At 51.3% G+C, this 13,108-nt stretch overlaps 1 protein-coding gene and 1 long non-coding RNA gene across 8 annotated transcripts in view; one reads left to right on the top strand and one right to left on the bottom strand.

The window, feature by feature from the left end:
* The window catches only part of PAK4 (p21 (RAC1) activated kinase 4), an 85,043-nt gene extending 79,192 nt beyond the window's left edge, over window positions 1–5,851 (top strand). For all 4 annotated transcript variants that reach the window (XM_079985388.1, XM_079985389.1, XM_079985386.1 and 1 more), the window contains one exon: window positions 1,614–5,851. In XM_079985388.1, coding sequence (XP_079841514.1) covers window positions 1,614–1,769 — 156 coding nt within the window. In that variant the 3' untranslated portion in view covers window positions 1,770–5,851. The remainder of the gene's footprint in view (window positions 1–1,613) is intronic.
* The window catches only part of LOC307221386, a 225,939-nt gene that overhangs the window by 106,921 nt on the left and 105,910 nt on the right, over window positions 1–13,108 (bottom strand). The window lies entirely within an intron of this gene.

Here is a 13,108-nt window from a genome sequence, read left to right as displayed (position 1 = left end):
CGTCTTGCGAGGCACCACTGTAACACAGTATACAAAGAATATGAGAACATAAAAACAGGCACTCAATTAAAATACATCTTAAAATTAGTTCAGAGGAAATTAAAATCTGGACAGGTGGCCGTCCATGGATAAAATTGAGAGTGGTTAATATTCTCCAGGGCCAACTGTTACCACTGGTCTTATAAAGGACCTGTGAGCAGGCTAGGAGGCCTCTTTAATGCTTGTTCTTATACAGAAAGAAAAGAATCAGACTGAAAACCCTGACCAAAGGCCTGGCGGAGCAGCTCTGTCTTGCAGGCCCTGCGGAAAGATGTTAAATCCCACAGGGCCTGGTCTCTTGTGAGAGAGCGTTCCACCAGGCCAGGGCCACTACTGAAAAGGCCCTGGCTCTGGTCGTGGCCAGTCTAATCTCCCTGGGGCCTGGGATCTTAGGGTGTTATTATTTGCAGACTTTAAGGTCCTCCGTGGGACATACCAGGAGAGGCGGTCCCATAGGTATGAGGGTCCTAGGCCGTATAGGGCTTTAAAGGTTAAAACCAGCACTTTAAACCTGATCCTGTACTCCACCGGGAGCCAGTGCAGCTGGTATAGCACCGGATGAATGTGATCCCGTGGCGAGGACCCCGTGGGGAGTCTCGCTGCGGTATTCTGCACCTTCTGAGTTTCTGGGTCAATTTCAAGGGCAGCCCCACGTAGAGCGAGTTACAATAATCCAGTCTGGAGGTGACCGTCACATGAATCACAGTGGCGAGGTCAGGGCAAGAGAGATAGGGGACCAACTGCTTAGCTCAGCGTTGAAAAAATGTCGCCTTTGTTGTAGCTGTAACCTGCGCCTCCATAGAAAGGGAGGCGTTGAAGATTACACCCAAACTCTTGACGAAGGTGCTGGCACTAATTGCGCCCCCGCAAGGGATGGGAGTGGTTAGAGAGCTGGGCTAGGACCTGGGAGAGACCAGGGTTCAAATCCCCACTCGGCGAGGATGAAGCTCACTGGGTGACCTTCGGCTAGTCACTGCCTCGTTCAGCCTAACCTACCTCACAGGGTTGTTGTGGGGATTAAATAAGGACCTGAAGGAGCGTCTCCACCCCCATCGCTGAGGTCCAGCGCTGAGGGCCTTCTGGCGGTTCCCTCCCTGCCAGAAGCCAAGTTACAGGGAACCAGGCAGAGGGCCTTCTCGGTGGCGGCGCCTGCCCTGTGGAACGCCCTCCCACCAGATGTCAAAGAGAAAAATAACTACCAAACTTTTAGAAGACATCTGAAGGCAGCCCTGTTCAGGGAAGCTTTTAACGTTTAATAGGTTATTGTATTTTAGTGTTCTGTTGGAAGCCACCCAGAGTGGCTGGGGAAACCCAGCCAGATGAGCGGGGTATACATAATAAATTATTATTATTATTATTATTATTATTATTATTATTATTATTATTAGGCTTGTATAGAGGCATCCCCCCCAGCTTAACTGGAAATAAGCCATATTCTTAGAGGAAAAGCATGCCTCCATTGAAGCATATAGTATAATTCCAACTGCAAGTGCTCCCCCTTCCTGTTTCTGCCCTGCTTACTCTTCTGCCCCAAATGCAGCTCATGCCCCTCCTTTCCCCTCCTTTCCCCGCAGGTGTCTCCCTCCCTGAAGGGCTTCCTTGACCGCCTGCTGGTCAGGGACCCGGCCCAGCGAGCCACCGCCAACGAACTCTTGAAGCACCCCTTCCTGGGGAAAGCCGGCCCCCCTTCCTGCATCGTGCCCCTGATGAGGCAGAACCGGATGAGATGAAAGAGGCGACAGAAACTGGACCATCTTACCAAAGAGAGAGAGAGAGAGAGAGAGAAGACACCTCCGTCGTCCCTGGCTAACCCCCCACCCCACCCCAACGGCAGCTGGAACCTCTCCAGGGACAACGGGCACCCCGTGGCATCTCCCTGCTGAAAGAGAGGGCTTCTCTTTCTTCCTCCGGGCAGCGTGGCCAGGGAGACGGGTCACCTCTGCGTTCCACCCTCAGGCCAACCCTCCCTTGACAGACTCCTCTGCGTCCGCCGCTGATGCCGGAGACACAAGTCCCACAAACAAGTGCCACCTCCGGCGAGGAGGAGGGAGGCCCTCTCTGCGCCTCACTTCCGTACTACTGAGCTCGGAGCAGGGTTTAGTGCCCTGGAGGGAGGGGGGGTTGGTTTTTTTTAACAAAATACTGTAACATTTCCGATTGCTGTTTAGCCGTTCATATCCCACAAGTCTGGGGCAGCGGCGATTTGGGTGGTTAGGGGAGAGCTCGAAACGCAACCCCTCTCCAGTCTGTGGTTTCCGAGTCCCCTCTCTCGTTCTTCATGGTAGCATGCCTTTCCTCCCAGATGGACAGAGGTGGCGGGGGCCATTGGCAAGGAGTGTCCCAGAGAGGGGGTGGGAGGGCAGGGAAGCCACCCTCCCCACAGTCCGGTCAGATTTCTGGGGACTTCCGTTGAGCCAAGGTTGCCTCTCCCCTCTCCCTGCCCCCCAAGAGCCAAACCTGCCTCGGATTTTTAAACTGGGGAGAAACACTGCTTCTCTTGGTATTGGAGAGGAAGGGAAGGAAGCGGGGTGGGTTTTCTCAGGGGCTCCCATCTCAGGCAAACGAGACTCTCAGCTCTGCAACGCAGTCCTTTTTTTTTTTAGAAAAGAAAAACCCTCCTTCCGTAATTTCCTCCGTGCTCTTAACTGCCAGTTGAAGAGTTTCAGGCCCTCTTCCCAAATCGAGATGGTCGCTTCCACCTACCCAGCCCAGTTCTCTCGTTTTTAAAACGGTCCTGCTTCACAGGGGTTGTGCCCTTCCTGAACTCCTTCCCCAACCCACGTCTCCGCTGCTCAGGCAGGAACTGCAGTCGTCACTGGGGATCCTGACCCGGCAAGGCTGCTTTTAATCGCAAGCCTCTCTCTTCGTCCCTGGTCTCTGCGCCTCTTGTCGCCGCTTGGCCAGGATGGAGCTGCCCTGGCCCCTCTCTCCCCCCCCCCGCCTTGTCTTCTCTTTCCCCTTTGCTCTTTCTCCCCGCCTGACGTTGCCGCGCTGAGCTTGCTTCCTGCCTTCGATAGTGGCAGCCGTTGCCCCTCCACTCGCTCCGCTTGCTCTTGAGCTTTGTAACCCCCACCCCAGGCAGAACTGCGACTAGCAAGTTCCTTCGGCCTGGAGGGCAGGCTGGATTTTTGGAAGTGCCCCTTGTGGGCTTTGTTCTGCTCTTGGCCTAGGGTGTGGCAAGAATAGGCCTTGTTCTGGTTTTCTTTTTTGTCCTGTCTCGCAGCAGGGAGGCTTCCTCTGGACTTCTCCTTTGCGACTGGTGACGCTCAGCTTGGAGGGTGACTTCGTCTGCCGCTCGCAATGTCAGAAGTGTGGCGTGGGGCTCCTGGGGTCAGGCAGCTGCGTGCCTCTTGGTGTTGCTCACCAGACCTGGAAACCTGCAAACCTTGAGCATAGCCTAGGAAGCAATGTTAGGAAGAAAAGGGAGCAGGAAGAGCAAATGAGCTTCCTGGGCGTTTTTCTGTGAGACTGAACCCCTCCGTGGTTGTGATGCTCTTTCGCTTTGCTCCCCTCCGGCTGAAGAAGCAGTGGGATACCAGCAACAGGGCCTCTCCTGTCATTGTCCCCCACCCCAGCTTATTGCTAGGCTGGGGGGGGGCAAGGAGATAGGGAGATCATTGCTCCTACGTTCCTAGTCTTTAAAATAGAGGCCAGTACGAGCTTGCAAAGTGGCACTTCCCTAAGCTCTTGCATTGTTGGCTTTTTTTGGGGGGGGGGTCTGCCTTGCCAGTTGTTGGGAAGCAGCAGCAAAGGCCATAGGCCGCCCCCTTGGCTCCCGACATGTCCCTGTGTGCCGTCTTGTGGCATGGGCAAGGCAGGAATGTCAGAGGCAGGACAGCAGCTTGAGAGATGAAGGCCGCCGGGTTTGCTAGCCCTGGGTTGGATCAGAAGCTCAGGTCCGTCCTTCCCTCAGGGTTGGAGAGGGCTTGAGCCCCCCGTGGCAGGAGAGTGGGGAAGGTGTGGCATTCGCAGGGCTTTCTGGAAAGAAGGCTTGCTTGGGGGCCCAGGAGACACCGGGAGTCCCCTGGTGTGAGGGGAGGGGAGCAAGCAGAGGTCCCTCCCCTTTGTAAACTAGGCGCAGCTGCCTTGAGCAACAGAGCTGGCCTCCAGAGGTCTCCACACCCCCCCCTTGCCACACAAGGCACCCCCCTCCTTGCATGCTTGTACATACAGGATGGGCTTTTCTGCATGCAGGGTTACAGGGGAAGGGTTTTGCGGGGTTTTCTTCTTCAAGAGTTTGGGGGGCTTTCTTGCTTCCTGGTTTTAGGTTCTTACGGGTATAGGTTATGCATCACATTCGCCCTGGAAATGTTTTTCGGGGGCGGGGAGGAAGCATCCCGCTTTCTGATGCCCCTCCTGGGGCTCAAAGGGCAAATATTTCTCACGTGCCCCTCCACCAAACCAGGGTCTGCCTCTGGCTGCTTTTGCCGCTCTCCTGGCAAATTTGCTGTCTGTTGCAACCACTCTAAGGGGGGAAACCCAGGTGTTTGGTTTTTAAAATCCTGTGGGTTCCACTCCTCATCTCCACTGGCATTAGCCAGGTGCAAACTGGCATATTTTAGGAGGGATTTGCAGGTGAGAAAGAGCCGCCTTGGTCCACGCAGGGTCCTGGACTGAGCCCCTTCCCGCTGATGCTGTTGGCCTGCAATGCAGCTGTTCCGCAGGACATCCCCTTGCCCTGTTTGCTTCCTGCTTCTGGTGCTTTCCTTCTCAAAACTGGACAGTGTTTCATCTCTTCCAATCTCTAGAGCAACCCTTGCTTGCTACCGAGCTCACCTGGACCTCCCTTCCTAGCGCACCTGGCTTTTGCCTGCAGGCAAAGGCTTCACCCAGCGCTGCATTTGTGGATCTGCTCTGTTCTGCAACAAAGCCCAGGGGCTTTCCTCGAAGGCTTTCTCGGCTTTGAACCCAGAACAGGCTAGTCTTCGAGGGCCTAACAATCACTCGAGCTGCTTCCTGCAGCCAGGACCCAACTCCCCAGCCCTCGTGACTTGGAATCACCGCTCCAACCCCTTTCTGAGAAGCTGGGTTCTCCCACCTCCCAGAGCAATTCTTTTTGTAACTCTATATACTGCAGTTTTAAATCTGAGCCACCCCACGGACTGTTCATCTCCTGGTAACTTGCTGACAAATGGAAGGAGGTGGCAGCCCTAGAATCTCTGGCTCCTGAGTGCTCACTTCCCCTCTTCTCACAGCCATCTGCTGCCTCCGCTCTAGGAATTGGTTTCCCCCATGCACACAGGGGGAATAGAAACTATTTTTTTATGGCACTAACACAGATGCACAAACACTACACTTTCCCTGCAGGGGGAAATGCTTCAAATCTCATCCTTTCAAGGTGGAGGGTGATAAACTCTCAGCCTTCTCAAATCCCACATAACACTATATCTTTCCCCCAGTTTCCTGAGATGCAGGACTGGAATTTTAACCACAGGCCCTGGCAGAGAAGCCTCGCCCTGTCCCACAGAACTGGCCCCAGAGCCACTCCCTCGTTCCTCTCCCCCCCCCCCATCCTGCCTCCTTGTAGCTTGAAGATTTTTATATGACTGGAGGTTTAGGAATGGGTGTCTTGCTCCCCTCCCTGTGAAAATGACTACTGATTCATTTCTGTGGGTTTTTGTTACTTTTTTAAAAAGAGAAGTTATTTATATTGCATTTTTTAAAAAACACACAACAGTATTTTGCGTTGGGATGATTTCCCCCCCCCCATCCCCTTTGGATCTGTTGTTTCAGACAGACTGCTGTGACAAATTCTAGTAAGACGTTCTCGCCATGAGTTGTATTGTATAAAGAACCTGGATTCTTCATGTGATGAGATTTGGCTGTGGGTTTCTTTGGTTTGGTTGTTGTTTTCCCCCTCCCTTCCCCCTTTTCAAATGTGGTGTTTGAATTTTGGGTGAAAAGTTTTAAATAGTCAAAATTCTAGTTTTACAATTACAGAGGTGTGCGCCTTCCTTTGTTTTTAACTCTTCTCGGGTCTTTCTCGGGAGGTTCTGGGTTGGCAAGGGTGCGCAGTAAGAGCGAAGCCGTCCGACGATCTGGATCACAAGGCACACTCTCTTCCTTACAGATGCAAGAGGACAGGATTGTAGAATCAGAAAGGAGCCCCTTCTCGAGGGTCAGCTAATTCAGCCCCCTGCACTGCAAGGATCCCAGCTAAGCGACTTGGTACTGAAAACGTGCTCTCTTCCTCCTGATCGAAATGCTCGGGGGGGGGGGGAGACCCTTATGAAGAAGAATGGAGGAAGCATTATAAAAAGGAAATGTTGCAATCGGTGACTTCAGCTACAGGCTGGCCGGCTATATATCTTCCAGCCATGATAAAGTGGTGAAATCTCTAGATACCCTAAATGACTGTACCCAAGTACAAGGTACTGAGCAGAGGGACGGTGGCCCTGGAGTCGCGCGGCACCCATCTGCTGCGAGATGTTACTGAACTGCTTGGCAACAATGGCCATAGTTTTATTAAATTAAATGGCCAGTTGCCAAGAAGATCCAGTACGGGCAACCAGAATGATCGAGTGGGTGGAGAAACTCCCCCTATGAGCATCTGGGTAATTTTTAGTTTAGGGGGAAAGGTAAGAGCTGATCTGATTGGAGTGGGATCCGTTCCGGAGGCCCGTTCGCAACATGAAAAGAGCGCAACCTGCAGCGGCTCATCTGCACACACGCGGGTTGCGATTTGCCGCTTCTGCGCATGCGCGTGACATTTTGTGCATCTGCGCATGCGCGAGTGGCAAAACCTGGATGTAACCCTTTCCGGTACTTCCAGGTCGCCACGGGACGTATCCTGAAAGAACGTAACATGAAGCGGACGTAACATGAGGTATGACACTATAAAATGATGCCTGGCATGGAAAAAGAGGATAGAGAAACCTTCCTTTCGCCCCTCCTAACACTGGAACTTGTGCGCCTCCAATGAAGCTGAATGTTGGGAAGATGAAGGGCAGATAAAGTCCTCTTCCACACAGCGCAGTTAACCTGCAGAACTCCCTCCCACAGGAGGCAGTGGTGAACACCAACCTGGAAGGCTTGAAAGAGGATTAGATGAATTCGTGGAGGATATTGCTATCAGTGGCTGCTTCTAGCCTTGATGGCTGTGTTCTGCCTCCACTGGGGGAAGCAGGATGTCTTTGAATACCGTTTTCTGGAAGCCCCGGGAGGAGAGCGGGATCTCGTTCTCCGGTCCTGCTTGTGGGCTCCCCTTTTGGGAATCTGGCTGGCCACTCTGAGAACAGGATCCGGCAGGCTCTTACATCCTTGTAAAAGACACCATATTTTGAACCCTCTCGATGCCTTCACGTGGGGCAGTAAGCTGGTCTGAAATCCTCTATGATGTGCTGCTTTCAATGTGAAAAGCTGTTTAGACGGTTTAGCATCCCAATGCGTTTCCTTGGCCTCTGCGGCCAAATCGATGCAACCATGAGACGCTCCTACTTGTGCAGCCACAAAATGTTCCTGGTATTGGCGGGCATTTGCCACCAGCGATGGATTCAGGGCAACCATTTTGTCCTCCATATGAGATCATTTTTGCGGGCACCAGGTGCTGTAAATAAGGACCAGTAACTTCCCCGCTGGGAGCGGTTGCTTTCAGTATGGCTAAGAAGAGACCTCTCCTCTCTGGGGTATAAATTAATGAGTCGGATGAGCTTAGCAGTGCACTCGCTTTCAGAGCACACACACACTTCCCAGTTGGGTTTTGAAACAAAGAAAACAAGTTGCACCAAACGAATATAAAGCCCTTTTTCTGGCAACGCTTGGAATTTCCCCTCCTTCCCTCGAGCTGCTTTTAATAGCCTGCAGCCGTTGCATCAAGAAACCCCAAAGTGCAGCGAAAATATTCTAAATTAGTTTAAAGCGTGTGGGCAGGTGATGGGGAGAGATGCACTATTAATACTAAGAATACACAGTGATGGATTTTATTTCATTTCTAAAGAGAGTCCATTGCCTGAGGGCACCTGCAATGATTCTTGCAAAGTTCTTGTCTATACTGACAATGGTGAAGCTGAGGCTCCAATACAGTGGTCCCTCGGGTTAAGTACTTAATTCGTTCTGGAGGTCCGTACTTAACCTGAAACTGTTCTTAACCTGAAGCACCACTTTAGCTAATGGGGCCTCCTGCTGCCGCCACACCGCCGGAGCACGATTTCTGCTCTCAACCTGAAGCAAAGTTCTTAACCTGAAGCACTGTTTCTGGGTTAGAGGAGTATGTAACTTGAAGCATATGTAACCTGAGGTACCACTGTACTTTGGCCACCTCATGAGAAGAGAAGACTCCCTGGAAAAGACCCTGATGTTGGGAAAGATGGAGGGCACATTCAGAAAGGCAGGCCATATACTGAGAGCTGCTCTGGACATGCATCGTTTGGGGAGAAAAACAAATATTTTAGGTTAAATGAACAAAGATTTCTAGCAAAGCAGGCGACTGCTTTAGTGTCGGCTATGAGACTTAAAACAGTTTGAGTAACTCATCGGTAGCTGACCTATAAAAAGTGTAAATATCCACAGGTTTCAGAACATCACTCTTGACCTCCAGTCACTGCCATTTTTATCACATATCCTACCTTCCTCCAAGAAACAGTTCTTCCGTTCCCCATTTTATCCTGACAACAGCCCTGTGAAGTAGGTCAGGCTGAGAGTCAGTGACTGGTCACCAAACGAGCTTCATGGCTGAGCACTCTACGTGGGGCTACCTTTGAAGGTGACCCGGAAACTGCAATTAATCCAGAATGTGGCAGCTAGACCGGTGACTGAGAGCAGCCGCCGGGACCACATAACACCAGTCCTGAGAGATCTGCATTGGCTCCCAGTATGTTTCTGAGCACAATTCAAAGTGTTGGTGCTGACCTTGAAAGCCCTAAACAGCCTCAGTCCTGTATACCTGAAGGAGCGTCTCCACCCCCATCGTTCTGTCCGGACACAGGTCCAGCTCTGAGGGCCTTCTGGCGGTTTCCTCACTGCGAGAAGTGAGGTTACAGGGAACCAGACAGAGGGCCTTCTCGGTGGTGGCGCCCGCCCTGTGGAACACCCTCCCTTCATATGTGAAGGAAAGAAGCAGCTATCTTCTTTTTAAAAGACATCTGAAGGCAGCCCTGTTTAGGGAAGCTTTTAATATTTAATGCTGTATTGTTTTTAACATTTGATTGAGAGCCGCCCAGAGTGGCTGGGGAAACTCAGCCAGATGGCCGGGGTATAAATATTATTATTATTATTATTATTATTATTATTATTATTATTATTATTATTATTAAACCCTGGTCTCCCAGGTCCTAGCAGTCCAATCCTCTTAACAGCCAAACTGCACCACACAGTTCGCTGCCTGCTTTGAGTGCCCAGCAAGATCAAGGTCTAGGATGTGCTGCAGCGTGGGCTTGTGGGAGAGACTATTAGAGTTTGCTCATGCTGTAAAAATTTTTCCTTCTGTGGCCTTTGTGCCCAACCGCATCCATAGACACTGACCTACTTTCAGACACATAAACATCATAGGCTGCTAAGGCGGTTGCCGGAGTCTATGGAAATTTGAACCCACTGCCTTCTAAGGAACTGGCTGTCTGGTGGGTGGGTGGGTTGCCCCCATACCTCAGGACTAAAAAAAACTTTGAGCCCAGATATGTGGGGAGGTTTTATTCTGGTTTTGCTGCCATTTAAAAGGGGAGCGTTTCTCCCTCCTCTGCACCCAGCCACCTCCAAGCGCTCCAGTTCTCCTGCACTGGCTGTGATGCTCTGTTTGCCACCTACCCAGGTAAGTTAAGGAATTCCAGGTGTTAAGTTGTGGGTGAACATATCAGACGACACAGCGATTCTTCAAACGGCTCTTGTTTATTCACAGGCCAGAACAGAACTGAACTGAAGGGTTCAGCCAGCCTGCTTATATAGAGCTCCACTACAATGCAACAGTAACCGCTTTCTGTAACTATCCAATCACTGAGCATCACTTTCAATCCCCTATTTGCATATGTGGACCTGAGTGAAAACTATCTACAGTATCCCCCTGCTGGCCCAGGGTGAGAACTTCAGTACATAACACCTGGTATCAAGGTCCCACCCAAATCTACCTAAGCAACACCTAGGAGCAGCTGTAAAGCTGCTTTTGCCAGAATCCCAACCAGTGTTAAGAAATCAGTCAGGCTCCGTGTGTGTTTTGCGACTGGCATAGGTCCAATTGTGACCACGTGGAAATACCTGGGTGCCCCTCCAACTTCCTTAAGCAGCTCAGCAGAAGAGCATATTTTTTGCTTGTATATCCCACTGTTATGTACTGAGTCGAATAGGATCCAAACTGCAGCAGTCTGATTGGTCCTAGAACAATAGGATCCAAAAGGCAGCAGTCTGATTGGTCCTAGAACAATAGGATTCAGAATGCAGCAGTCTGATTGGTCCTAGAACAATGCAGCAGTATGATTGGTTGGCAGGAACCACCCAATCATGCTCCAGATTGAAGTGAATCCACAACCTGATTGGCTTACAGTAGAATTCCGGAATTAGCCAATCATGTGCAGCCCATTGTGTAAATAATGTATATAAAGCAGATACTTTGAGGGGACATTCATTCATTCCTCCTCACCACTATGAGCTGAATAAAGAGCATGAAATCACTTTGCGACTCTGAGTATATTTCACCCACCCTTTTCTCCAATAAGTACATGGTTCACCCCATCCTTCAATTAATCCCTACAACGACCCTGCGAGGTAGGTTAAGAGGGCTCCAAGGAGTCAGATGAGCTTCACGACTGAGTGGGGTTTTTGATCTTCGAGGTCCTAGTCCAACGCTCTAACCACTGCACCCCACTGCCTTCCTAGAGTCATCCTGCTATGAGGCAGCTCTGTAAATTAGGTAGGCAAACAAATATGGGGAAAGCCAAATGTCACTTGGAGCAGGAGCTGAGATATTTTCCTTGGGAGCTTAGTTTATTCGATCGTAGAATTGTAAAGTTGGAAGGACCCCCACAGGTCATCTAGTCCAACCCCCCGCCATGCAGGAATGGTGTCTTAATGTCTTGTAAACCGCTTTGAGGTTTTTTTCTTTAAAATCTAAAGCGGTATAGAAATGAAATTAATAATAATAAACTCTATTGCAGAAAAAGGTGCCAAGACATTCTTTTGTGGTGACCATGACCCAGGTTTAAGATGCCATTTGGTGATTAGCATATATCTGAGTTTCTAACACTGAATTGGGATGTGGGTGGTACTGTGGGTTAAACCACAGAGCCTAGGACTTGCCGATCAGAAGGTTGGCGGTTCGAATCCCCGCGACGGGGTGAGCTCCCGTTGCTCGGTCCCTCCTCCTGCCGACCTAGCAGTTCGAAAGCATGTCAAAGTGCAAGTAGATAAATAGGTACCGCTCTGGCAGGAAGGTAAATGCCGTTTCCATGCGCTGCTCTGGTTCGCCAGAAGCGGCTTGGTCCTGCTGGCCACATGACCCGGAAGCTGTACGCCAGCTCCCTCGGCCAATAAAGCGAGATGAGCGCCGCAACCCCAGAGTCGGCCATGACTGGACCTAATGGTCAGGGATCCCTTTACCTTTACCTTAACACTGAATTCCCAGCAGGACTGTGCTCTTAGGTGCTCAGCTGACAACTGGCTCACCTGTGGCCTTTGACTCCCAATGTCCCTCCACCCCTGACTACTTACTGGTCCTGCTTTGGGGGTGTGAGCTGTCATTCAGCAACACCTGGGGGCCTGCATGTTCCCTATCCCTGCCTTGGGGAGATGCTCAAAACCGGGGTGTGTGTGGGTGCGTGTGCAAAATGAAAGCAGGTTGGCATGAGCCAATAGCCGCAGAAAAGATCTTCCTTTGCACGGTGCAGAATTAACCGCCATAAACTGAGATGGTGCCCTTGGTTCATTTTATTATTGTTGTTGTTTAGTCGTGTCTTCATGACCCCCTGGACCAGAGCACGCCAGGCACTCCTGTCTTCCACTGCCTCCCGCAGTTTGGTCAAACTCAGGCTGGTAGCTTCGAGAACACTGTCCCACCATCTCGTCCTCTGTCGTCCCCTTCTCCTTGTGCCCTCCATCTTTCCCAACATCAGGGTCTTTTCCAGGGAGTCTTCTCTTCTCATGAGGTGGCCAAAGTCTTGGAGCCTCAGCTTCAGGATCTGTCCTTCCAGTGAGCACTCAGGGCTGATTTCCTTCAGAATGGAGAGGTTTGATCTTCTTGCACTCCATGGGACTCTCAAGAGTCTCCTCCAGCACCATAATTCAAAAGCATCCATTCTTCGGCGATCAGCCTTCTTTATGGTCCAGCTCTCACTTCCGTACATCACTACTGGGAAAGTTATTACTGGTTTCTTATCCCACCCTTTCTCCAAGGAGCTAAAAGCATCCTTCCTGGTTCTCTCACCTCCCCATCTTCTTATCCTCACAACAGCCCTGTGAGATAGTCAGGCTGAGAGGCGGTGACTGTGACCCAGTGATCTTCATAGCTGAGCAGGGATTTGAGCCGTGGTCTCTCCCGGGTCCTAGCCCAACACTCTTAACCACTACACTGCACTGCCTCACATGCCCATGTTGATCTTGAACCCTTCCTGCTTCCCAGGAGCTCCTTTGTCTTAGCAGCCGTTTGGTCCGCTCAGGACGGCGGGGGGGGGGGTGGAATCTCCAACAAAAAAACAGAATAATGGGAGATCAAGGCAAATTCCAGGAAAAGCAGCCGGAAGCTCAGTGAAGCATGCAGCGTGCTCCAGAGTTGCACAATCCCCAGGCGCGCTCCTGTGCGCTCTTATTTAAAAGAGGAGCCGCACCAGGTGCAGAAGGGCTGGGGGCTGATGGGAGTTGTAGTCCAACACATCTGTGTGGTACCACGTGGGCTGGGCCACTGTTCCTCCCTCGCCAGAGCAGCCTTGGGTCCCCGGGTGTTGATGGACTACAACTCCCATCATCCTTAGCTAGCAGGGCCGCTCGGCCAGGGATGATGGGAGTTGTAGTCCAACAACACATGGCGACCCAAAGTAGAGAAAGGCTGGAATGGGAGCTGGGAGAGACCAGGGTGCAAAAAGCTCACCCTGGGTGTGATCCTGGGGGTGGCACTCACTCTGCCCCACTCAGCCCTAACCTACCCTGCCGGGTT

Source organism: Podarcis cretensis (assembly GCF_951804945.1).
Source record: "Podarcis cretensis genome assembly, chromosome: 8".
In the NCBI taxonomy this organism is placed as follows: domain Eukaryota; kingdom Metazoa; phylum Chordata; class Lepidosauria; order Squamata; family Lacertidae; genus Podarcis; species Podarcis cretensis.
Note: the sequence above shows the minus strand (reverse complement) of the source record. Positions and strands in the feature narration are given on the sequence as shown.